At 37.2% G+C, this 25702-nt stretch overlaps 1 protein-coding gene across 1 annotated transcript; it reads left to right on the forward strand.

The window, feature by feature from the left end:
* The first annotated feature begins 8842 nt into the window (after positions 1–8842).
* On the forward strand, positions 8843–9550 carry LOC136319666 (tigger transposable element-derived protein 1-like). The gene has a single exon (XM_066252810.1). The coding sequence runs from the start codon at positions 8843–8845 to the stop codon at positions 9548–9550; it is 708 nt and encodes a 235-aa protein (XP_066108907.1).
* Positions 9551–25702: the final 16152 nt, after the last annotated feature.

Consider the following 25702-nt stretch of genomic DNA (forward strand, 5'->3'; position numbering starts at 1 on the left):
CATCCCATTGTTCCAAACCTCTGCCCGGAAGTTGTTAGCATCTTGTTTATTATTTATTTAATGTTCCCATCTCTCAACTGGAATGTATTCCATAAGAACAGAGGTCAAGTCTGCTTTATTCACCTCTACACACTCAGCAGTTACAACACAGCTTAGAAATAGTGTGCAGCCAATTAAAATTTGTTATGTGAATGAATATATAGTGCCCTCAACAGGAAATACACTGCAAATGTCCATGGATAATTTCATAGTATACAAAAACACTTATGCATGGAAAAATATAGACAAATATTAACCACCTGGCATCAACTTTAGGTTGATTAATAATGGTAAACAAAGGTTGAGACGGCACCAAAATTGGGCTGGATTTTTCTAAAATAAAACAGATAAAGGCAAAATGTAAGGGCTTAGTCTCGCACTGCTTCTTTAAATTAGCAAAACTGCTTTTCTTATAGAAAAACCCTGTAAGAATGAGTTCTCGGGGTCCTTACTGGCTTCAAAGGTGATGAGGTTCTCTTTTGTCTCCTTTTGATGTTCTTACTCTGTTTTTCCATCTAATCTAGATCTACTTGAACCCAGATATCTTAATTTGAACACTACTCTTGGGCTTGACACCATTTCTCTAGATAGATTTTAGTTCTATTTTTTCAGCTGAAAACTGTTCTTACCCCTTAAAGTGTGTTTGCTCTTAGCCCATTGAGGTAATTGCTTAAGCAGACCTGCTTTGGCTCCCTGACTCCTATCTAGCCTCTATCCGTCAGGATCCAGACACTAAGACCCTTATGTTTTTCTCAAGTTTTTCTCATTCCCAAGTCTTTGAAATTATCCCTCTCTACATAGCTGATCACTTCTTCCATTGTTACCTACCCTTTTTCCCATGTCTGTCTCTGCTTTTTGCATTTGACACGTCATGTTTTATCAATGTCAGGTTATATATTGTCTCTAATATGCAGGATAAAGAACAGTTTGGTAATCAAGCTATGGCTTTAACTTCTGTCTTAATTGGAGGCTATACTAAACTATATTGACTCTGTTTACATTTACAGTGTATTTTAAAATTTATTGGCATCGACGTGAAGTATACTTGAAAGACTTCCCTGAAGATAGAGTAGGAATTTTCTATTTTTTTAAACTGAACTTTATATTGAACATATCAGTAATGGTAATGATGTTCTATCTAGTTTTCTTTGTGCCCCTCCCCCTCCCCCTTTCCCTCTCCCTTTCCCCCCTCCCCCCGTAACCACCACACTCTTATCAATGTCTCTTAGTTTCACTTTTATGTCCCACCTACGTATGGAATAATGCAGTTCCTGGTTTTTTCTGATTTACTTATTTCGCTTCGTATCATGTTATCAAGATCCCACCATTTTGCTGTTTTGATCCGATGTCATCATTTCTTATGGCTGAGTAGTATTCCATAGTGTATATGTGCCACATCTTCTTTATCCAGTCTTCTATTGATGGGCTTTTTGGTTGTTTCCATGTCCTGGCCACTGTGAACAATGCTGCAATAAACATGGGGCTGCATGTGTCTTTACGTATCAATGTTTCTGAGTTTTGTGGGTATATACCCAGTAGAGGGAATACTGGGTCATAAGGTAGTTCTATTTTCAGTTTTTTGAAGAACCAACATACTTTCTTCCATAATGGTTGTACTACTTTACATTCCCACCAACAGTGTATGAGGGTTCCTTTTTCTCCACAGCCTCTCCAACATTTGCTATTACCTGTCTTGTTAATAATAGCTAATCTAACAGGTGTGAGGTGGTATCTCATTGCAGTTTTGATTTGCATTTCTCTAATAGCTAAAGAAGATGAGCATCTTTTCATATATCTGTTGGCCATTTGTATTTCTTCCTGGGAGAAATGTCTGTTCATGTCCTCTTCCCATTTTTTTATTGGATTGTTTGTTTGTTTGTTGTTGAGTTTTATGAGTTCTTTGTATATTTTGGATATTAGGCCCTTATCTGAGCTGTTGTTTGAAAATATCATTTCCCATTTAGTTGGCTTTCTGTTTATTTTGTTATCAGTTTCTCTTGCTGAGATTCATTCTTAAGCCTCTTGATTTGTGTTTTATTCTGAGTTACTTGGACTCTCGCGATCTAGTGTGGAGAGGGGGATTCCAATGTAGATTTTTGTTTTCTTTGTTTGACCTTTTTCACTCTCCAGGCTTTTCCTTTCAAATGCTATCTCCTTTGGCAGCCCTGAACTCCAACTTCTGTCTGCTAAGCTGCAACTTCAACTCAGCTTTCTTTGTTAAAACTGGGCTGCTTTTATAAAAGTAACAATAATTTAAAAACTCATACAATGATCATATGTCACAATGATCTGATTGTTATAATGACTATATGCCTTTATTTTAGTATAGCTTTGTGAAAATAGAAATTTTGAGTCAAGGTACATGTTTTGAATGTTATTAGCTACTGTTGTATTACTGTACCCAAACCATTTTTTTTTCTCCCACCAGCAATATATACTTCCTGTTTCCCCACATCTGCTCCAGAAAGAAAAAGTGATCAATATTTGAAAATTTCAGTAGACTGAAGTATGTTTATCATTGAATCTCAGTGTTGGTTTGATATTTTCAGTTTACCCTTTGACCACCTTTCTGAAGTTTGGTGGCCATTTGTCCTCCTTTTCAGTGTGATTTTTGTCTATATTCTTTTTAGATTAAGTAATATTGTTTATCTTGCTGATATTGATATTTCGGAGCACTCTGTGAAGAATGTTAAGGCATTATCATACAATTTCTGCTAGTCTATCATCTTTATTTTAACTTTACTGTAATAAAGTCTTTCTAATGAGAATTTTAATGCCGTTATCTATCAATGTTGTTTTTAATAGCATCTGGATTTATTATTTGATAAAAGTCCTTTTACCTTTTATGTTATATAAACATTTCCATAAATTTACTGTAATTTTTTTATGTTTTACATTTATATTTTAATCCTTCTGAAATTTAATATTTTATGCTGCAATGTTTGGTTTAATCCTTTTGTTTTAAAATATATAACATTTATGCTAACATCAATGATTAAGTAAACTATGATTTTTCCATAACTACTTGGATATATTTCAACTTACCTCCTGTTCTTTGGCTTTGTTTTGATTTTTGTGCTCACAGCATACTGAGTGGAGTTTGATAATCAGTACAGTAAATTTTATGTGATATTGCTCTTATTCTCTCATCTCTTTTCCAAAAGTGTTCTAGAAACTATCAGATGGCTATTTTTCCATGTGTGTTTTAAAATAATTTTTCTATTAAAAAATAAATTCTTAATGGAATCATACAAAATTAAAACTCTTAATTGCTGTTTTATTCAGAGTTATCTGAAGCCTCACATTTATACAGACTATAACATAATATAATATAATGATATAATATAAATATCACTTTAAAGTGAGTAAGCAGTTAGGGAGGGGGATTTAAATGTAGATCAAGCTTGGGGTTTCTTATCCCCCCAAATAATGGTAATATGTATTAATTAACATGAATAGATATTAACTTAAGAAAAAATATATATTTTTATTATACTGATTTATAATTCAAAAATATTGTATAGACATCATTTAGTCTTCTTTTTAAGTCATTATTTATAATTATTTAAAGTACTTAATGAGTTTTCTTTTAAAATTTATTGCAAGGCATTATGGTTTTATCACTATTGTTAACAGGGTATATTTACTTACTTTATATTTGAAATGTATATATTTCAATGGTTGTCGAAATAAAGAAAAAATACAAAAATAGTTTTCTATTATCCAGCATCACAATAATTATACAGCTGGTTAGTTTTCTTATTGTGTTATTTTGTTCACACGTGTTAGCTTAAGCACAATGCTGAAATTTTGGAGATGATGAGCATTCCAATATTTACCTTTGTTTTAATGAGAATGGTTTGGCATTTCAATAGTTAATATACTACTCATTGTTTATTTTACTCTGGTGATCATATTTAGATAATTACTTTTTTATTCTTAAAATAAAAATTTATTAAAAGTAACTACTGAATTTTATGAGATGTACCTTAGTATATTTTAGTATAATCACATGTTCATTTTATTCCTCAATATGTAAATTTAATAAGTTTTTACTTTAAAACAATTCATACAACAATATTTTATAAAAGTATGTGTTTTATAATAAATGATAAAAAATATACTTTTTAAATAAGCACATACCATGTTTAATATTTTTGTAATCTTCTTTGTGACAGACAGAGAGAAACAAAGAGAGGAACAGATAGGGACAGGCAGACAGGAATGGGGAGAGATGAGAAGCATCAATTCTTCATTGCAACACCTTAGTTGTTCATTGATTTCTTTCTCATATGTGCCTTGACAGGGAATTATAGCAGACCAAGTGACCCCTTGCTTAAGCCAGCAACCTTGGGCTCAAACCAGATTAGCCCACGCTCCAGCCAGTGACCTCAGGGTTTCAAACATGGGTCCTCCGAGTCCCAGTCCAACACTCTATCCACTGCATCACTGCCTGGTCAGGCTATAATCTACTTTTTAATATAACAATTTTAGGTAAATATTATTCTCACTTGTATAGTTCTATATTATCATACAGGTGGCTACAAAATACAATTTTACATGAATAGGTAGCATACTGTATCATATTGGACATTTAATCATTTAAATTTTTAACTATTAAACATATTTTTTAGATATTATTCAAGGATGTTTTAAATAGCCTTGTAACCTGAAATTTACAAAATATGATTTAACTGATTTAGAAAGTTTATTTACAGTCACACAAATAGTTAATTTCTTTCTTTCTCAATCAAAGAATGTGCCATTTTATTGTCCGTATTTCCAAATTTTGCAAATTTTCTACATATGCCTAATGTATGATAGTCTCTTTTAAAATTACTATTCATGCATGGCTACATTTCTTTGTAAGAACATTTTATAGTCATACATGTTGGTTGGGCTTCAAATGATAATATTCCCATGTACTCTTGTCCTTAACAAAAGAGAATTGAAGGCCAGTTAGAATAAGAGGCATTATGAAAAACACACTTTGCAGGTGAAATGGGGAGAGGTCAACAGCAAAGAATGTTTCTTCCTCAGATGATTCATCCTGTTAGATTCTGTCTTTACCTCAGATGATCATTTCTGTCCTTCAGTTTTTCCAAATCTTTTTATAAAAGGTCATCTCCAGAATACATCAAAAGTTAGGAGGTTAAAACACAAAATGAAATTTTCTAAAAAAAAAAATTGTATAACTTTTGAAACAAGCCAAAGATAACAATTATCAATGAACACTAGCATTATAAAAATACAGATGATGTTATTAAAGCTATATATTTTTGAAAAAGTATTTTCAGTCTGTACATTGTGGAAAGGGTCTAGGTTTTGTAATCAGAGAGACCTAGGTGTGTTGTCACAGATTTACAGGTACAATGCTTAAACTCTCTGAAGTTCAGTTGCTGGAACTGCAGAATGGAGGTAATAATACTTGCCTTGCAAGAGGAGTATAAAAACTAGAGAAAACATATGAAAAGTTTTTTGCATAGTGTGAGGCACTCTGTAGGTGCTTTTTAAATGGCAATCAATTGTTGTGACAACCCTATTGTTGATAATAATATAACATTCAAAATATGTGTAGTTTACAAGCTAGAAAATGTTTAGGCTTTTTCTTTTCACTTTTAAAAATGTATATTCCTCATCTGGCTACTATTTGGTTGTATTCATTAGTATTCATCCTAAAAGATGTCTTGGCATAGTAGATTATTGATGACAATGCTTCTCGTCCTACTTTTTGTTTGCAAGCAATATTAATTTATATGCTGATTAATTTGGGGGCTGTTCAAAGTACACCTCTGCCTTTGTTATAGATCTCATTTGTTTGTAATCAATTTTTCTTAACCTTTATACCCCCAAGGAAATGGTACATGAATATATTAATTATTTGCTTCATGCTTTCATTTGTAAGACAGCTAATGGATAGCAAAAAAAGAAAAAGTAAACGACAATTTCTTTTGGGATCACGACTGTTTTAAACTTGCAAAGATTAATTTTGTGAAAATTCTTACTAATAATATGGTATGTCTATAAATTAAAATATGAATATAATATATATCAATAGGTCATTAAAGGCATATGTATAAAACTAAGAGGAGAGCATGTCATAAAATAGGACTTTTTTTGCTATATAAAGGCATAGATAAAATTAAAATAGAAAGAAGAACTCTGATGGAATGTATATTTTTTTTCTAGCTCTGACCTACTACTTAGTTTATCTAACTTTTGAGACTGCATTTCTTTCATGATGCCTTTCAACCCTGAAGTTTACAATTATAACACTGTTGAAATTCTCTCTTAAACAATCGTTTTATTACATTATTTATCAAACAATGTCCTTCAGCAGTAAGATGGAGGTGTGTACTACAAATATCAATGTTCTGAGAGCCTGGGATATTTTATAGTAGAAAACAGGAATGGATATAGCTCAATATTGACCATGATTCCAAGCCTTGCAATGAGATTAGATTATCACAATTTTTCCTAGGTCTTCTAGTATTCTTGTGAACAATTACCAACCGCTCTTAGAATAAGTGATTTTTCCTTGTGTTTCTTGTCACTAATGCTTTATTACTAGACACAATGATAAAAGACCATTCACAGAAGTGGGAGAGTTCCTAGATGGTACTTTAGAATAAGGAATAAGAGTAAGAAAGATAAGAAGGAAGGGAAAGGGAGTAGTAGGGAAAAGGAGGGAAAGAAAGGGAAATAAAGAAGGAAAGAAGGAAGAAATGAAGGAGCAAAGGAAAAGAAACAAGTGAAGAAAAAAAGAAAAGAAACAAAAAATGGATAGAAATGAAAAAATAATAAAGGAAAGAAATTAACAATCATTTTTCACGATATCTCAGTGTAAGGGCTAACATATGACATTGGATCCTCACAGCATTATGAGGTAGTAATTTTCCACTTTATAGATGCATACCTGTGTGGTGCCCATTGGAGGAGTATTTGATGACAAGGGGTCATTGATACCCTGAGTATAAAGTTGCTCCAAAGTCCCCACACTTTGTGTTTTACATTGATTTTTATTTCTGGCTTTGTTTTCTGTTTTTGCTCCATAACCATCATGAGCACACTCTGTGGGCTAATTTTAGCCACAAGGATTTAATGTCACTTTTAACTACAGATGGCTAGGCAATTAGGTAATTTTGTTTCTCTAGTGGCAGCTCGTCAGGGTAGTGCTGACAAAGTCACTGTAGCAGGAGATCACTGACAGAGCCAAAGGCTCTAGTCATTTTTCTTGTTGGGCACAAGCTTCCTGAACTGAAAATACAAAAACAGAGACAGAATAGCATTGTGGGTGAGACTCCAGCTCAGAACCCAGACTGACTGGGTTTGATTCTCAGCTCTGCTGCTACTTACTAGATGGGATAATTTGGGGGAAACTGTTTGATCTTCTGCTGAGGCTTTCTTTCCTCTAAAACGAGGACAATAATACTATTTACACCATAGAACACTTCTAAGCCATTAAAAGAGTTAATATGTAAAAGTATCCTGGCATGTAAATGGTATATTATTATTAGTTCCTTCTTGCTTTGTAATTCAATAATTCTTGATGGTGATTCCCCATTTTTACAGTTACTATCACCTAACTGAACTTTTTCTGAATTCCAAGAACATTCTATTCCTTGTTCTTGCAAGAGGTCCCTGTCTGTACATATTGCTGCTCCTTATGCTGGGAATTTGTTCTGAAATCACACTGAGCTCAGTATGAGTTTTCTTCATGGAATCAGCTACCTCCTCCATCCCACCCCTAAAAAGGCAGCTTGGCAGCTCCTATACATCTTTGTCATGAGTCATCAATACGTGTAATATAAATGCTGTCAGCTTCCTTCCAGCCCCCACCCAACCCATCTCACTTAGACACCTAATAGGTTGCTTCTTGAGGACAGTGACTACAATATATTTGGCTCTTCTTGCCTTCTAAGCGCATATCAAAATGCCTGGTAAACAGAGGGCTGTCAGTAAATGTCAAAAGAACAAGTGAACTTGCCACTAGGAAGACAGCAATTCGGAGGCATGAAGTGAATGAAGCTAGGGAACCAGGGAACCGAAAGGTAGGTATGTAGCCATGGCAAAAGTGCATAATCAGTAGTTACTGGCCCATCTTGCAATCTGCTGTTCAGCTAGAATATTCAGGCATTGGAGGGTCTGGAGATCCAAAGGTCCACGACCCACTGTGAGTCCTTGGCTTCTCACAGGAAAGAATTCAAACGTGATCCAACATAGAGTATAAAGCAAAAGTGAGTTGCCGGGCCAAAGAGACACACTCTGAATGACAAAGTTCCAATATTCCCTCTTTGATAAAACCATAAAATTTAATATTAAAACTCATATGTATAACACAGCTCTAAAAAATAAATAATTGTTTTAAAGCTAAAAAAGTAAATTAAAAAAATCCTAAGGTACAATTTAGTATCTTTCTCTCTAATTTTTTTGATACCTATTAAGAGTATTCATACAAATAAAAAAATAAAGTGAAAGTAAGTTTATTAGTGAAGTAGTGACACAGAGAATAAGCTACAGTGGTACCTTAAGATACGAGTAGACCAACATACAAATTTTTTTAAGATATGAGCTGCGACTCGGTTCGTATTTTTGTTCCAGATCCAAGCAAAATTCCTAGATATGAGTCATAATCAGGAAGCTGCTGCTAGTTGGTGCATTGGTGCACGGGTCCAGTATCGGCAGTACAACACCAGCATCTTCTTCTTTCTCACGTTACCCGCAGAATCAAGTCAAATCTTGTGCACTGTACCCGTTCTTGCATAATTTTTGCACTTTTTACTAACTTTTTTTGTGTGCTATCATGGGGCCGAAGAAAGTGAGTGTAAAGGATGATGGTGAGAAAAAGAAGAGGATGATGTTGGTAGAAGTAAAGCAAGAAATAATAGAAAAACACAAACATGGTATACGAGTAATTGAACTGGCAAGGCTGTATGACCACAATACATCTACAATTTGTATCATCCTTAAACAAAAGGATGCTATCAAAAGCGCAAAAGTAACTATAATTCTGTCCCAATTAAGGACAAATATCCGTGAAGAAATGGAGAAGCTTCTGCTGGTGTGGGTGAAAGAGAAAGAGCTGGCAGGAAATATAGTAATGGAGACTGTAATATGCGTAAAGGCATGTATTATTTACGGCAACTTAAAGAAGAAAGAACCATCAACCTCAAAAGAGGCAGCAGAAGATATGTTTAAGGCAAGTCACGGCTGGTTTGAAAATTTTAAGACGAGATCTGGCATCCTTTCGGTGAGGCATGGTGAAGCTGCGAGTGCTGACGTTAAGGCAACTTTGGAGTACATCACACATTTTGCTGTGCTTATCGCAAGGGAAGGCTATATCCCTCAACAAGTGTTCAACTGTGATGAAACGGGATTGTTTTGGGAAAAAATGCTCTGGAGGACTTTCATCACTGCAGAGGAGAAGAAGCTGCCAGGCCATAAACCCATGAAGGACCGTCTGACCCTTGCATTGTGTGCAAATGATAGTGGTGACTCTAGCCACTGCTAGTGTATCATTCTGAAAATCCTTGAGGTTATGTGGCGCCAATGCTAGGGCATGGGTTACATGGCAGTTTTTTTTTTTAATTTTTTGTCTTTTTTTTTGCATTTTTCTGAAGCTGGAAACGGGGAGGCAGTCAGACAGACCCCCGCATGCACCCGACCGGGATCCACCCGGCATGCCCACCAGGGGGCAATGCTCTGCCCCTCTGGGGCATCGCTCTGTTGCATCCAGAGCCATTCTAGCGCCTGAGGCAGAGGCCACAGAGCCATCCTCAGTGCCCGGGCCATCTTTGCTCCAATGGAGCCTCAGCTGCGAGAGGGGAAGAGAGAGACAGAGAGGAAGGAGAGGGGGAGGGGTGGAGAAGCAGATGGGCGCTTCTCCTGTGTGCCCTGGCTGGGAATCAAACCCGGGACTCCTGCATGCCAGGCCAATGCTCTACCACTGAGCCAACCGGCCAGGGCAACGTGGCAGTTTTTTATTGAATGGGTAAATCTTGTCTTTGGTCCTGCAGTGAAGAAATATCTTCAAGAAAATAAACTCCTGGTGAAAGCATTACTAATCCTTGATAATACTCCAGCCCACCCACCTGGTCTTGAAGATGACATTCTCAATGAGTTCAAATTCGTGAAAGTCCTCTACCTCCCACCCAACACAACTTCAGTCTTGCAACCTATGGATCAGCAGGTCATTTCCAACTTTAAAAAGCTTTACACAAAGCACTTGTTCCGCTGCTGCTTTGAGGTGACTGAGAATATAAATCTAACCCTTCAAGAGTTTTGGCAAGATCACTACAACATTGAGATATGTTAACGCATTATTGACTTGGCATGGCAAAGGTTACAAGAAGAACCTTGAACTTGGCATGTAAAAAGTTATGGCCTGATGTTGCAGACAGGGACTTCTAAGGATTCGAACCAGAGACCGAGACTGAGGTAGAAGTGTTGGAGGAGACTGTGTCCCTTGGAAAGTCGATGGGTCTGGAGGTAGATGAGGGTGACATAATGAGCTCATCAAGAAATATTAGGATGAACTCTCAACTGAGGAGTTGAAGGAGCTACAGATTATGCAACACACAAAGCTTCTGCAAGAGATTAGTAGTGAGGAGGAGGTAGAGCGGGAGGAAGTGATAGCTACAAGTGAAATTAAAGACATGCTGGCAATGTGGGAGAAGTTTTTAAGTTTCATTGAAAAGAAACACCCAGAAAAAGGTTCAACTGGTTGTGCTTCAGCACTTTTTAATGACATTTGTTTGTCACATTTCCGTAACATTTTAAAAGGCAAACAAAGCAAACCTCTTTGGACAGATTTTATTCAAAAGTCCTGCAAGTGAAAGTGCTGAAAGTGCAGCCAAAAAGGCAAAAACAGGTGATGATTAAGTGAAAAATACGTAATGTTAAGCTTAGGTTAAGTTTAAAGTTAAGAAAGTGCATTTTTTGACAATTTTTTGTTGTTTCATTTTAAGTAAAAAAAGTGCAGTTTTAGTTTTGTTTAAAGTAAAGAAAATGCAGTTTTAATTTACGTTTAGTGTTAAGAAAGTGAAGTTTTAGTTTACGTGTCTACAGTGCCTGCATCCCTTCCTCCCTCCCTCCTCCTTCGCCATTCACCTCCATTAGCTGCATTTGTCTGTCTCCAAGGTAAGAATACAGTACTAAATAACACTTTATTCTTTTATTTCATATATTGTGTTATGCATTGGTAAAGTATACATGTGTGTTTCTTAATTAAAAACATCTTTTTTCATAATTTAGAATGGTTTGGGGATGTTTCACAGGGCTGGAATGGATTAAATCTATTTCAGTTCTTTTAAATGGGAGAAATTTGTTTGATTTACGAGTTGACTGACTTATGAGCTCGGTTACAGAATGAATTAACTCGTATCTCAAGATACCATTGTATTCCACAGATAGAGCAGCCCCTCTTAGTACAATTTACTTCTTTGTTGTTGTTTTTTTCCTTTTAATTGAATTTTCTGGGATAAAACTGGTTACTAAAATTATATAGGTTTTCAGGTGCACAGTTCCACAACACATCATCTGTACATTGTATTGTGTGTCCAGCACCCCAAGTCAAGTCTCCGTCCATCACCATTTATCTCCTGTATACCCTCCTCCACCTGCCCACATATCCCCTCACCCTGGTCATCACCATACTGTTGTCCATGTCCATGACATTTTCTCTTTTTTTTTCTTTTTGTTCAGTCCCTCTGTCTACCACCCAACCCTGCTGTCAGCTACCAGCCTGCTTTCTATGAGTCTGTCACTATTTTGCTTGTTAGTTCATTTTGTTCATTAGAGTCCACATATGAGCGAGATCATATGGTATTTGTTTTTTTCTGACTCATATACTTCACTTAGCTTTCCAGGTCCATCCTTGCTGTGGCAAAGGATAAGATTTCCTCCTTTTTTATGGCTGAGTAATATTCCATCGTGTAAATGTACCACAGGTTTTTATTCGTTCATCTTCTGGACACTTGGGCTGCTTCCAGTCTTGGCTATTGTAAATAACACTGAAATGAACATAGAGGTGTCTATATTCTTTCAAGTTAGTGTTTTTGGTTTCTTAAGATAAATTCCCAGAAACAGAATTACTAGGTAATAAGGCAGTTCCATTTTTAATTTTTTGAGGTAACTCCATACTGCTTTCCACAGTGGTTGCACCAGGCTGCATTCCCACCAATAGTGCAGGATGGTCCCCTTTTCTCCACATCCCGCCAATGCTTGTTGTTTGTTGATTTAGTGATGACAGCCATTCTGAGAGTTGTGAGGTGACATTTCATTGTGGTTTTAATTTGCATTTTTCTGATGATTAGTGACATTAAGCATCCAGTGGCAGGATTTACTTCTTTTATTGAAGCTCATTTAATTGATGGAGGGCATTAAATGGATGAATATTTAGGATTTTTTCAGAAAGAAGTGGATGTGGACAAGTCCTGCAGAGGGTGAGGATGATGGAGAAGCAAAGACCTGACTCCGGGGACCAGGTGCAGTGACGCAGATCCACTTTAATCAGGCAGTAAGCTAGCTTATATAGATAGGTTCAGCCTATACGGTGTTACAGCGTGTTCCTCAAAGCCATTGGCTGAAAAGATCAGGGAGCTGTGTGGTTGGCACAAAGTCACTTCCTTAAAGTGGGTGAGATCTCTTCTTGGGTATGCCCAGGAGGGTTCTGGGAGCTGGAGTATTCTCACAGCATTGCATCAGCCACAGCTGCTAGGAATGCGCTCTGTACTCCACCCACAGGTGGAACGTTTTGGAAAAGCTCCCTTGACTAAATTTATGTCTTTATATGGGCTTTTCATTTCATATGGGTTTTTCACCTCATGGAGGAGAGGGATTTGTCATTTAGCCTGCTCGTGTATTACAATTAGCATATAATGATGCTAGGGTTTACTGTAAGGTGAAATTATTCACCATGCTAAATGGACCTAGTCTCTGCCTATTCTAAGCCATAAATCCATTGAGGGTCCCTGTAGCCTTTAACAGTTAAAGCTGTTCTGCTGCATACCCTATCTCAATAAAACTAATACTTTTAAGTACCTATAAAAAAAACACCAGTAGGCACTTTATACTTGACCAGTCATTAATATTTATAACAACATCATGTAATCTATACTATTAGTCACATTTTATTAATGAAGAAGGAGGCTCAGAAAATTAACACAGTTATAACTTGCTAAAGCTGGGATTAAAACCCTTACCTCTGACTTCAAAGTCTATTCTTCATGTTTTAAATTGCTTCTATGCACACATTGCCTTTCAAATTGAAGACAGAGATCTTTCTGTTGTTGTTGTTTTTTATTTTTCTGAAGTGAGAAGTGAGAAGGCAGAGAGACAGACTCTGCATGCACCCAACTGGGATCCACCCGACATGCCCACCAGCAGGCGATGCTCTGCCCAACTGGGACATTGCTCTGTTGTATCTGGAGCCATTCTTACACCTGAGGCAGAGGCCATGGAGCCATCCTTAGTGCCTGGGCCAGCTTTCCTTTAATGAATCCTTGGCTACAGGAGAGAAAGAGAGAGACAGAGTGAAGGAAAGGGTGAAGGGTGGAGAAGTAGATGGGTGCTCTTCCTGTGTGACCTCACCGGGAATGGAACACAGTACCTCCACACACCGGGCTGACACTCTACCACTTGAGCCAAGCAGCCAGTGCTTGAGATTTTTTTTTCTTTTTTTTTCTTTTTTTCTTTTTTTTTCATTTTTCTGAAGCTGGAAACAGGGAGAGACAGCCAGACAGACTCCCGCATGCGCCCGACCGGGATCCACCCGGCACGCCCACCAGGGGCGACGCTCTGCCCACCAGGGGGCGATGCTCTGCCCATCCTGGGCATCGCCATGTTGCGACCAGAGCCACTCTAGCACCTGGGGCAGAGGCCACAGAGCCATCCCCAGCGCCCGGGCCATCTTTGCTCCAACGGAGCCTCGGCTGCGGGAGGGGAAGAGAGAGACAGAGAGGGAAAGCGCGGCGGAGGGGTGGAGAAGCAAATGGGCGCTTCTCCTGTGTGCCCTGGCCGGAATCGAACCTGGGTCCTCCGCACGCTAGGCCGACGCTCTACCGCTGAGCCAACCGGCCAGGGCCGAGATTTTTTTTAAACATATTTTATTTTGTTTAAAATGTTGATATGTCTCCCAACTGTTAAATCATTTCTTGTAGGCCAAGATAGTTTATATATCTTATTATTTCTGGAGAAGAATGGAGTATAGGAAAGATAAGTTAGGAGAAATATAATTATTACTTTTCCCTCAGTTTTTAAAAATCTCAACACATTGCATTTAAAAATTTTTTTTCTTTTTCCCATGTCTTGGCCGCGGTGAATAATGCTTTGATGAATGTGGGATGCACGTGTGTTTGTGTAACAATGTTTTTGAGTTTTTTTGGTAGATAACCAGTAGAATGATTGCTGGGTCATATGGTAGTTCCTCTTTTTTATTTATTGATTTGAGAGAGGGGAATAGAGAGAGAGAGAGAAAGAAGCATCATTTTGTTGTTCTACTTATTTATGCATTCATAAGTTGATTTCTGTATGTGCCCTGGTCAGGGATCAAACTCAGAACTTTGACATATCAGGATGAGACTCTAACCATCTGAGCTATCCAGCTAGAGCCCATGTTGCTTTTATTTTCTCTTTTATATACAAAATAAAAGAAAAAGGAAGAAAAACACTTTACCAGTCATTTCTCAACTCAGGCAGAAAAAAAATCAAATTTTAAAATTTTGATGCCAATTCCATTTTGGTTTTAAAAATACCTTGAAACACAAAATTAAATCGAAGACAAAAATTGACAACTACCATCAACTCCTTTGACAGTTATTTTAGCACGGGAAGATTATAAATCCTGAGCAGTTAGGATAGGATATAAGCCCTGACTCACTTGACTACACTCTTTTTTACTAACAGGGAATCAATCCTAGATGTTGAATAGCCAGAACTAGGACTTATAGGAAACCCGATTTGATATCTTACTTATACTGTGCAAATGAGTAGAGCATGGTGAAGAATGAGAAAGAATATCTTGGTTTGTATGTTTTCCATTTATGGGCTATTAAAATCCTTTTTGACAAGAAGTATTGCCTATGTGTGTTTAAACTGAGAAATTAAATATTGATTAGAATGAAATCTCTGTGATCAAAGCTGTTAACAAGGGAACCTCTATCAATAAGCAATAGATTATGGTAGTCTTGGTGGGAGGTTGTGGTAGCCAGCTCTTTGGCACAATAGGAAGTGGATTGTTATTTCAAATTAACACTACTCACCAAAGTAGAGTACTTTTTATGTGCTCTCAACATTTTACCCATTCAATTTCTGATATCGTATTGAGGAAAAGAGTTTTCTTTAATTGGTAGGTAAAGAGTGGGAAGTAGAGGTTAAGTTCAGGTTATCATAATGGATTAGAAATTTGGGCTGGAATGCAGTCTTCTGGATGCCCAGTATTTATCATTTTACGCCCTTCAACATATTCTCTGGTATGAAATGCTGAGGACTTCAGTATAGGAGAATCTATGCGGTTTCTCCATAGCTTCTGAAATTAGAGCTTGTCTCTCTGGGAAGTAGACAGGTGTTTCTGAGTTTGGGCAATTACCACTTGGGATTAATAAATCCCCTCATTCATTCTTCTCTTTCTTGAAGAAAAATCCTGCAAGAGAGTATGTCAGCATTCTCCTCTTAGGTTCCTTTCACAGGTCAAGAAAAGCAAAAAACAAGACAAAACTATGATTAGTCTACAGTTAAAACATTTTATAAAAACCTAAGATACCTCATTTCACATCTTCAAATGTACGGATTTTTAAAATATCTATGCACTCCCTGTTTATTCAGTTTTGTGTGATATTTTTCATACATATCACTACATTCTCATACAATACTTTTTGTAGGTTGGTGGTAGTAGTTTCTTTCTTTTTCTTTTTTTCTTTTTTGATTGTGTGGTTTGGTTTCTTTTTTTGTTTGTTTTTGTTTGAACTTCCATGTTAAGCCCTGATAAACTTCCCATTGTTAGTAACAGGTTCTGTCATTTCAGGTACAGTATACTGAGTGTTACTGAAAACAGCTCCATATCGAGCTGACCTTCCTGGAGAAGGTAAAGCACAACTCATTGGTTTAGTCATTGCATTCCATAAAGGGGGATGTCACTTAACTCGCTTTACTCTCAGTGCCAGGAAATCAGCTCAAAGTATTTTTCTTCAGATAAGTGAACGTGCTTCTCATAGCTTTCTATGCCTGTTAAATCTTCCTATGAAGTATTTTATAGAAAAATATGTAAATATTTTGACGGCCTGGGCCATTCTTTTCAGACTGCTTTGCCGATTATACATGGGTCTCTACATGAAACAGGAAGGAAAAGCAAGTAGAAATTTCTTAATGCAGCATTTTTCAGTAATGCAGACAGAGGGACGAAAGGAAAATTTTTTTGTAATGGAGTCTTAATGTAAATAGCCAAGAAGGGAAACACACGCTCTCTGTGTCGGCCTACCACTGATGCTGGTGTGATGGAAGTATATTATGAGTCTCTGGGACAGTGTGTCCTCTTACCTTTCCTTCGTGACAGCAGAAAAATGAACCAGGGCTTAAGAGTAGAATATTTGCCAAATACACATTAGTGGAGACTTTGTATGTAGCAAGACTTTTATGGGTTTGCTACGTCTTACATAGAACGAAGGTCTATAAACCACCCTTTAATCCTAGAAATATGTTCTTTACAACCTATAGTTAGCAGATGTGCTGTTGTCTGAACATAGATAGGGTTGGGAAAAGTGAGGGGGTTTTCCCCAGGCAGTTCTCATTAAATATAAAAAAGGCTTTGTTTTCATTCAGTTATTTCATTCTTTGCTTTTTTTCATGATTATTATTGAAAGGATAACATCATGTTGATGAGATTTGAGGACCATTATCATGGAATAATTGTACTGGTTCCACCATCTGAGATGACACGGTGGCAGATGTTTTCAATCATCAGATGACTATATTTTTCATATTTCTCAATGCAGTGCATTTTATTCAATTTCAGGATTATAAATATAAATGTATGGCTTGACTGAGGAAAGAATTACATCACTAATCCTTGCTCACAACTGTGGAGCTAAACAAAACAGTCAGGGCTCCTGATGTGAAGCAACAGAATCAACCGCGGGCTGTAAGTAAAAGGAGGTGGTTGGAGAGGTAACAAGCATGCCCGTACTTGACCATCGGCCGGTAGCCCAAGGCTTAGAAATGGAGAGTGGCAGGCCAGGCCACAGGAAGTGCAGCCACACTCAGGCTACAAGCCCTCATCTGACCCTCGGGCTCTTGCTTTGGTTGGGATCTTCTGGCACCCCCAACATTTCCTCATTCTTTGCTTTGCTGCTCCAGGCCTCCAAGTTCTACAACAAATGCCTTCTCAACAAACCTGCCCCTTTGGCCTGTTCTGAGGTCCAGCCAGGAGTGGTGGAGGCAGGTCCCAGCTTCTGTAGTTTGAGAGAAGAGCAGCAATAGGCGGCAAGCACTGGGAATTGTCTTCCAACTATGTTGGCACACAGTGAGAAATTAATAAAAATAGTGGGAAGTGAGGATGGTCAGCCAAAAAATGACAGATGTCTACTCCACATAAGTATTGGTTTAGAAGTCATGATGGGTTTTTAGACTGGACTTCATGATTGAATACTGTGAGACCTGGGACAAGTCTCTGGTGCTGTCTTTTCCTCAGTCTTTAAAATGTCGGTGGCTGGGAGTTGGGGTACTGGGTGAAATAAGTGAAGGGATTAAGTAAAAAAAAAGAAGAAGAAGGCCCTGGCCAGTTGGCTCAGCAGTAGAGCGTCGGCCTGGCGTGTGGGGGACCCGGGTTCGATTCCCGGCCAGGGCACATAGGAGAAGCACCCATTTGCTTCTCCACCCCCCCTCTCCTTCCTCTCTGTCTCTCTCTTCCCCTCCCGCAGCCAAGGCTCCATTGGAGCAAAGATGGCTCGGGCACTGGGGATGGCTCCTTGGCCTCTGCCCCAGGCGCTAGAGTGGCTCTGGTCGCGGCAGAGCAACCCTCCGGAGGGGCAGAGCATCGCCCCCTGGTGGGCAGAGCGTCGCCCCTGGTGGGCGTGCCGGGTGGATCCTGGTCGGGCGCATGCGGGAGTCTGTCTGACTGTCTCTCCCCATTTCCAGTTTCAGAAAAATAAAAAAAAAAAAAAAAGAAGAAGAAGAAGAAGAAAAAAAAGACATCTTATAGACATAGACAACAGAATGGGGATTACCAGAGCGAAAGGGGGGTGGGGCGGGCAAGGGGGCAGGGTGAAGAGAGGACACATTGTGATGGAAAATGACTTGATTTTGGGTGATGAACACACAATACAATATACAGATGATACATTATAGAATTGTACACTTGAAACATATATAATTTTATTAAGCATTGCCACCCCAGTAAATTCAATATAAATATTTTTTAAAATGACAAATTTGACATAGAGCAGGAATGGGAAGTAAACGATATTTATGTTATCTTTCCTCTGGTTCCCAAACCAGACATCAATAATCAATCACTGTATTCCTCCCTCCTGAGACATGACCTCAAAATCCTCCTTCATATAGTGCTCTGGCAAGATCTACTAAATTATTAGAGTTGCAAAATAAGATTAAACCTTGTAACTATCTCTGAAGTAGAGGTTAATTATATATCCTTAAAGTGTTAATGTTCTTTGAAGTCGCAGGACTAAGAAGCGTTATTAGTTGAATTACTTTAAAAATTAGAAGGAATCTTGATCAGGTGGAAATAGAATCATAAAATAGCAAATCCTCTAGTATCTAATTAAAGAGAGAGAAAATATTTTTAAACTTGACTGCTTTTATTATGAATGTTGAGATGTTAAAGGAGCACTTGGCTCCATTGTGGAATGTGCTAGTCATATTCTCCTATTAATCAGGAATGCCCTCAGCTCACAAAGACTATTTTTTGAACAATAGGAAAATAGAATAATCATCTGAGGCTTAAATTATGAATTATATTATTGATCACAAATAAGTGTAACATTATGTTGCTAATGGTAAAGAAATTACTATTAACCACAAATTATATTGTTAATGGTAAAAGAACTATTAAGTAGTCTTTTAAGGTTTATAGACTATAGGATTTAAAATGACTCAAAAAAAAATCAATTCTAGAATTCACCAGAATATGTTTCTAAACATAATGGCAAGTTTAGCTATTGTGATCAGGTACACATATTCATTTAGTAGTGTTCTTGTTTATTAATTCATTTTAATAGTAAGACTTTTGTATTTAGAGATTTAAAAAGTATATTTCAAGCCACTGTTCAGACTATATGGATGTGCAATTTAGGGCAAGTAACACCAGCTGGAATGACTATAATACCAGAAATCGCTAGTCTCCAATGATTGACAGCATCCCTTCTCCACCTGGTAAGTTTCCATTGTCTGCCTTGCAACTCTGGGCTGTGTTTGTATTCATCTGCACATCAAACTTTCCTTTTGGAATGATAATAACTTGTAATATGTCCTTGAATCATGCCAGGAAAATATCTTTGTAATTCAAGGAAAATATTTGGTTCCATGAAACTATAAAAAGTCTTCTAAAACAACTTTGGGTGACCCTGTCTAGTTGGCTCAGTGGTAGAGTGTTGGCCTGGCATGTGGAAGTCCTGTGTTCGATTACCGGTAAGAGCACATAGAAGAAGAGACCATCTGCTTCTCCATCCCTCCCCCTCTTCCTTCTCTCTCTCCCTCTCTCTCTCTCTCTCTTCTCCTCCTACAGCCATGGCTCAGTTGGAGCAAGTTGGCCCTGGGCACTGAGAATGTCTCCATGGCTTACCTCACTTGCCAAGCAATGGAGCAGTGGCCAAGACAGGCAAAGCATCACCTGGTAGGGGGCTTGCCGGGTGGATCCCAGTCAGGGCACATGCGGGAGTCTGTCTCTCTGCCTCCTCACTTCTCACTTAATAATAAAAAAAATGGGGAGGGGCAATTACTTTCTGTAGGGTACCTACAACAAAGTTAGGTTTACAAGCCAGCCTTCCTCTGTATCTGCGGTACAATACAAAAGGACCACAAAATTTTTTCACTCCTGTATTCATGCCTTTTAACAATGAAACTATTTTAAATTTAATTAAATAATTAATTAATTTTTTTAACAGTGAAACTTTTTCATTCCCTTTTTCAAGAGAGGTAGAGTCTTTTTCTCAACATTTTGAATCTGGGTGGACCACATGTCTTGCTTTGGCCAAAGGTTTCTCAGCAAATGTAATGCAAACAGAGACTTGAAAACCGCTTGAGTTTTGGAGTATATCTTCCTCTTGTTCTTGAAAAGACTGAGCCCACCGCCCTGTGAATTAGCTTATACTAGACTTCGAGAGAATGAGACACCTCACTTCCATCGCTCCTGTCAATCATCAATAATGTCAGTGGGGCCTTTCAACATCTTTTGGTGCCATCTTTGCTGGCCCACTGTATACTTCCCACTTAATTCTCAGAATCATGAGAAACCATCTTTGTTGCTTTAATACGCTAGGTCTTGGGGTGAATTTTGAACTAGGAAAATATTCCTAGTAGTTGATTTTAGTCTTCTCATTAGTCAGCCAGGATTGGTTTGCCTACCCTCACAGGATTGTATCTAGAAACTACTTAGATCTGCCTCCTGATTGTCAATGAATAGAATGAATCCTAAATGTGCTGCAAAAGACTCCTGCTAGCCTTGCTATAGTTTTTATTTGTTTGCTTGTTTGTTAATAAAACTGACTTTGGACATTTTAGTATTCATTATTTTAGCTTCAGGCATTATCTTTTTTTATGAAAACATCTATGTGGAAAACACATCTATGAAATCTTCATAACATCAGTGAATTTGTGAGTTCTTCACTTTGTTCAGGGTTATCTGCCACGTAGGTTTGACGTGACATTGAAGAGTGAAAAAAGCAAAAGAGACCAAAGCTGTTTCAAAGAGGAAGGGAAGGAGCCTCCATAACATTTAAGCTACATCACATCTTCCCGTGGGGAGATAGAGGTTAATTTGCTTTTAGACCTTAATAAGTTCTTTGAGACATTTTGCTCGAGGTCCTACCATTCCAAGGTGTATACTATCCTCTATCCCAGGGCCAGTTGATCTATGTTTTTTCTCCTGCACCATCTGGCTATTTCTAACAACATATCATCTTCTTTTCCTGGGAATTATCTTCACATAACTTTTCTTTTAGAATTTTCATTCGTTGTGACTGTGTTACTTGGTCCCCTCTCAAAGTTAAATAGTTTATATACATATGTATGCATGCAGGTATTTGTCATATTTCTGTTAATTCTCTTTGTCCTCTGGAAATGGTTTTCTGGGGAAAATTGGCCAGAAACGTGTTTAGGAGGAATGACAAAGCATGGTAATCTATGGTCAGAGAGATTGTGCCTAAATTATATATCATATCTGTTCTTACAAAAATGCTTTTATTTTGTTATTATCATCATATTTCAGTAATGTGATAGTGCTTTTGGGTATACAAATGTGCTATTTATGCAATTCTAGAGTTCTCTGGTCTGATGTTATGATGTCAATTATTTCAATTGTTGCATCTTAGTAACCGTGGAGAAGTTGACAGAAAGTGCTGGTTTTGTGACTAAGCATATGATAACATTGGCTTTGTACTCAATGCCCAGGTTTTACATAGAGCCACAGTGTTCCCTGCAAAAGTGGGAATAGTGTCACAATGGTTCCTATGGCAGCTGGTTTTGCATAACCACTGGAAGAAATTCTCTTTGGATTGTTAAAATTCAAATGATCAAGAATAAGAATCATGCAAATTGCTCATCATTTTTAGTTCAACACTACCCTTTGGATGAGACACAAAGCATGGAGTATTTTCTTTAGAAGTCAGTAGACTTTGTAAATACTTTTATCCTAAAAGTTCAATTTAAATTCTTTCCAAATTTTTACTTCCCAAATAAGTATATTGTGCATATATTGAAAGCTGTCCATTAACTCTGGGCAAAGTCTTGTGAAATCCATTGACTTCTAAATTAGGGGCAGGAGGTCCTGGCTGGTATGCTCAGTGGTAGAACACAAGCCCAGGATGAAGATTTTCTGGGTTTGATTCCCAGTCAGAGCACACAGCAGAAGTAACCATCTGCTTCTCCACCCCTCCTCTTCCCCCTCTCTTCTCTTTTGACGGCCGTAGCTCAATTGGTTCTAGTGAGTTGGCTACAGGCTCTGAGGATGGCTCCATGGAGCCTTCACTGCAGGCACTAAAACTAGCTCAGTTGCAGAGCAGTGGCCCAGATGGGCAGAGCATCACCTTGTAGGGGGCTTTCCAGGTGAATCAGGGTTGGAAATATGATGGAGTCTGTCTCTGTCTCCTCTCACTTAAAAAAATAAAATAAAATAGAGGCAGCAGGAGGCAGACGTGTCTCACAGAAATGTGTTCTCTTAACTCCTTTTGTTGAGACAATGTACATCAATAAAAGAAAACACTAAGGGAAAGATATTCTCTGTTAATTTTGACCTGTAATTAGTAACTTAACTCCCTTCTGCTTCTGGGACAACAAACAAAAAGAATGTGTCTGGAATCTTGGATTGAGTTACAGTCTAGCTGATTATGATAAGCTGATAAAATGTGTGTGTGAGAAAAATAATTTTTTTTCAATCTTTTGCTGAGAAGACATTCCAAATTTGGTTTCTAGTGATAAATACTCTCTTTTCAGGATCCAATAAATAATAATTAAAGTATCAAACAAGAATGTTTACTGTACCTGGGGTGGTAGCTCAGAATGAAATTCTTTCTCTAATTCTTTTTCACCAGTTAATGGACACACACTTGAATTTCAGCATGATTTGTGATTCCTAGTGCAATGTCTGCTTACAGGTATCTCTAACGGTTTACAATCAAAATTAGTCTTATGTTATTATTAACCCTCCAGTGTTTGTCTGGAAACTAGGAGGACATGAGCTTCCCACAAATAATCTTTCAACGAGGGCCAAAATTTAGAATTATTTTCTCTTCAATCCAACTGCCCTATGGGCAATCATTCTATTTCAGTAAGTCCTAGAAATAATAACAATGCCAAAGAAATGCATGAATGCTTCCATACTTTTTCTCAAGTATTTACTGAACATCTGTGTAGTATACACAAAAGCACTGCGCTGGTGATTGAAAGGGAATAAGACTAAAGCTTTGACTTTAAAGTAGAAACAAGTGAAGATATGAAATGAAACTAACCACCTTTTATCTCTCAAAAACAGTCTAGCTTTTTGGTTAAGGAGTATGGTACTTGTTAACCTTGAGGATCCAAACTAAGTCATCTTATAAACCTACCCTGGAGGGATAGCTTGGTTGGTTAGAGCATCATCCCAAAACACAGAGGTTGACGGTTTGATCCCTGAACAGGGCACATACAGGAACAGATTGATGTTCCTGTCTCTCTCTTACTCTCTCTTCTTCTCTCTAAGATTAGTAAAATAAATTTAAAAAGCGTTATAAACCTGCCTGTTGGTATGATGCATTCATTGACAACACAATTTTTTTTTAATGAAACAGCTCTCATTATTTATTCACTAATTTGTTCATTTAGGAAATATTTATTGAGTATCCATATGTGCAAGGCACTGCACTAGTCTCTGGAGATAGGGCAATGATGAAAATGGAGAAAATTCTCTTCCCTATGGAGGTTTTTAATAGGAAAAGACAGATGATAAATAAATAACTTAAAAATGCAGTAAGTTAAATGGTGAAAAAAATTTATGGAGAAAGTTAAGGTAAAAAAGTGGGATAATTGTGTGTGTGTGTGTGTGTGTGTGTGTTAGAGGCAGCAATTATGAATAGGATAGTGACAAACACTGCATTAGATATTGAAGTAAAAATAATAAATGAGACTGACATGCTTATGGAACTTATAGATTAGTGGATAAGAAAGGTGATTATACAGATATTTGTATTAAATTGTGGTATTGTCCATAATGTTATGGATGAGGACACAAGGAAGGAAATCTTGTGTCTACAGTGATTTTCAACCTCCAGTCTGAGGACTCGTGCCAGTCCATCAGAAATTTTCTGCCAGTCCTTGAAAAAGGTAACCACTCTGATGTATGAAGATTATATGCCCAATGATCGTAAGACTCTACACTCTTCTTACAGCATCAGGGTGGTTAACTCGTTTGCAGACCAGCAGTGGTCTGCGTACTGGCCGTTGAAAAACCACTGGACTAAGGCACCAGGAAGGTATCATGGGTAAACTGACATTAAAATCGAGACCAAAATGTTGAATAAGCCTCAGGGGAAGTGAAGTAGGTTGAGGGTCAGTACAGGAAAAAAAAATAGTTCAAAGACCCAGAAGGAAGCGAAAACTTGGTATATTCAAGGAACTGAAAGGTTAGCATGACTGAAGTGTAGATTGGAAGAGTGAGACATGCAATGAGTTTCCAGAAATAAGCACAGGTCCTATTAAATGCTATGTTATGAAATTTGGACGTTGTCTTCACAATAAACAGAAATGATTAAAAGAATTTAAACAATTGGAAAAGATTTGAGGTTTGTTCCCAAGGGCCCATAGAGGGACAGAATGGAGTTCTGTTCATTCAGAATCTTGATCCTGAATGGCCTCTTAACTCTTCTTTGATTGAACTAATTAGTTTTTCTTTTAACTTTAAAATGCATTTATATGTGACCCACACATTTATTCACTCATTTTTTTCCAACACATACATATTATCGGTAACTTACATTCTGGTCATGTCCAAATAAATCCTTTTAATTTCAGTGTCTGAAAAGATGTGTGTGTTCCTCTCAGAACTTAATGAACTATGAGGTCAGCTAAAAATTCTGGGTGACCAGCACAGAGCTCAGAGCTGCAATTTTTATCTTAATTTTAACTCACTTGAGTCTTTATTTCATTTGACTTCTTTGCTTTACCTTTCCAAAAAATAAGAAAATAATAATTATTAACTCCCTTGACATATTACATATTATTTGTTTCCCAAAAATATAATAAACATTGATCATTCTCAAGAACATTCTATGACATAGAGATGAACTTTTATAATTGAAAGGGTTCACAAGAATCAAAATTATTATACAGTTGACAAAATTGCTCCTTGAGAGAGAATGCCACTTAATTTATATTATTTGACAAAGTTAACCTATAGCATTATTACTTTTACTTTATATATTTTATATGATTTTTACTTTATATATATTAATAAAGTTTTTAATTGTTAATGCAAATATATGTTGCAGAAATCCAAGAGTTATAAAAGGTCATGCAATTGAGTCTATCTTCCATTCCTTTCCCAGGCTACACTGTTACCACCCCTGATATTATCTTTATGTCATCTGTCCAGATATGCTTTAAACATATATGAGCATATTAAATATGTGTAGATATTATTAGACACACATGTTAGCACTTTCTACATCCTTTTTCTCATCTAGCTTAGTCACTAAACAATATGTTTTTTACATCATTCTATATGGATATATAGAAAGAGCTAATTCTTTTTAATAGTTATATAGTATTCTATTGCATGAATGTGACCTCATCAATTTAATAAATGTAATGTCTAAGAGATATTATTTTTCTAAATATTTTTATGATAAAAATATTTCAGCCAGATAGCTTTGTTTGTTAGAGCAGTGTTCCTTAAACTTTTTGGGGCCTCAGACTGGTTTAATGTCAGAAAATATTTTCATGAACCAACCTTTAGGGTGGGATG

Source organism: Saccopteryx bilineata, chromosome 1, assembly GCF_036850765.1.
Source record: "Saccopteryx bilineata isolate mSacBil1 chromosome 1, mSacBil1_pri_phased_curated, whole genome shotgun sequence".
NCBI classification, from domain to species: Eukaryota; Metazoa; Chordata; class Mammalia; order Chiroptera; family Emballonuridae; genus Saccopteryx; species Saccopteryx bilineata.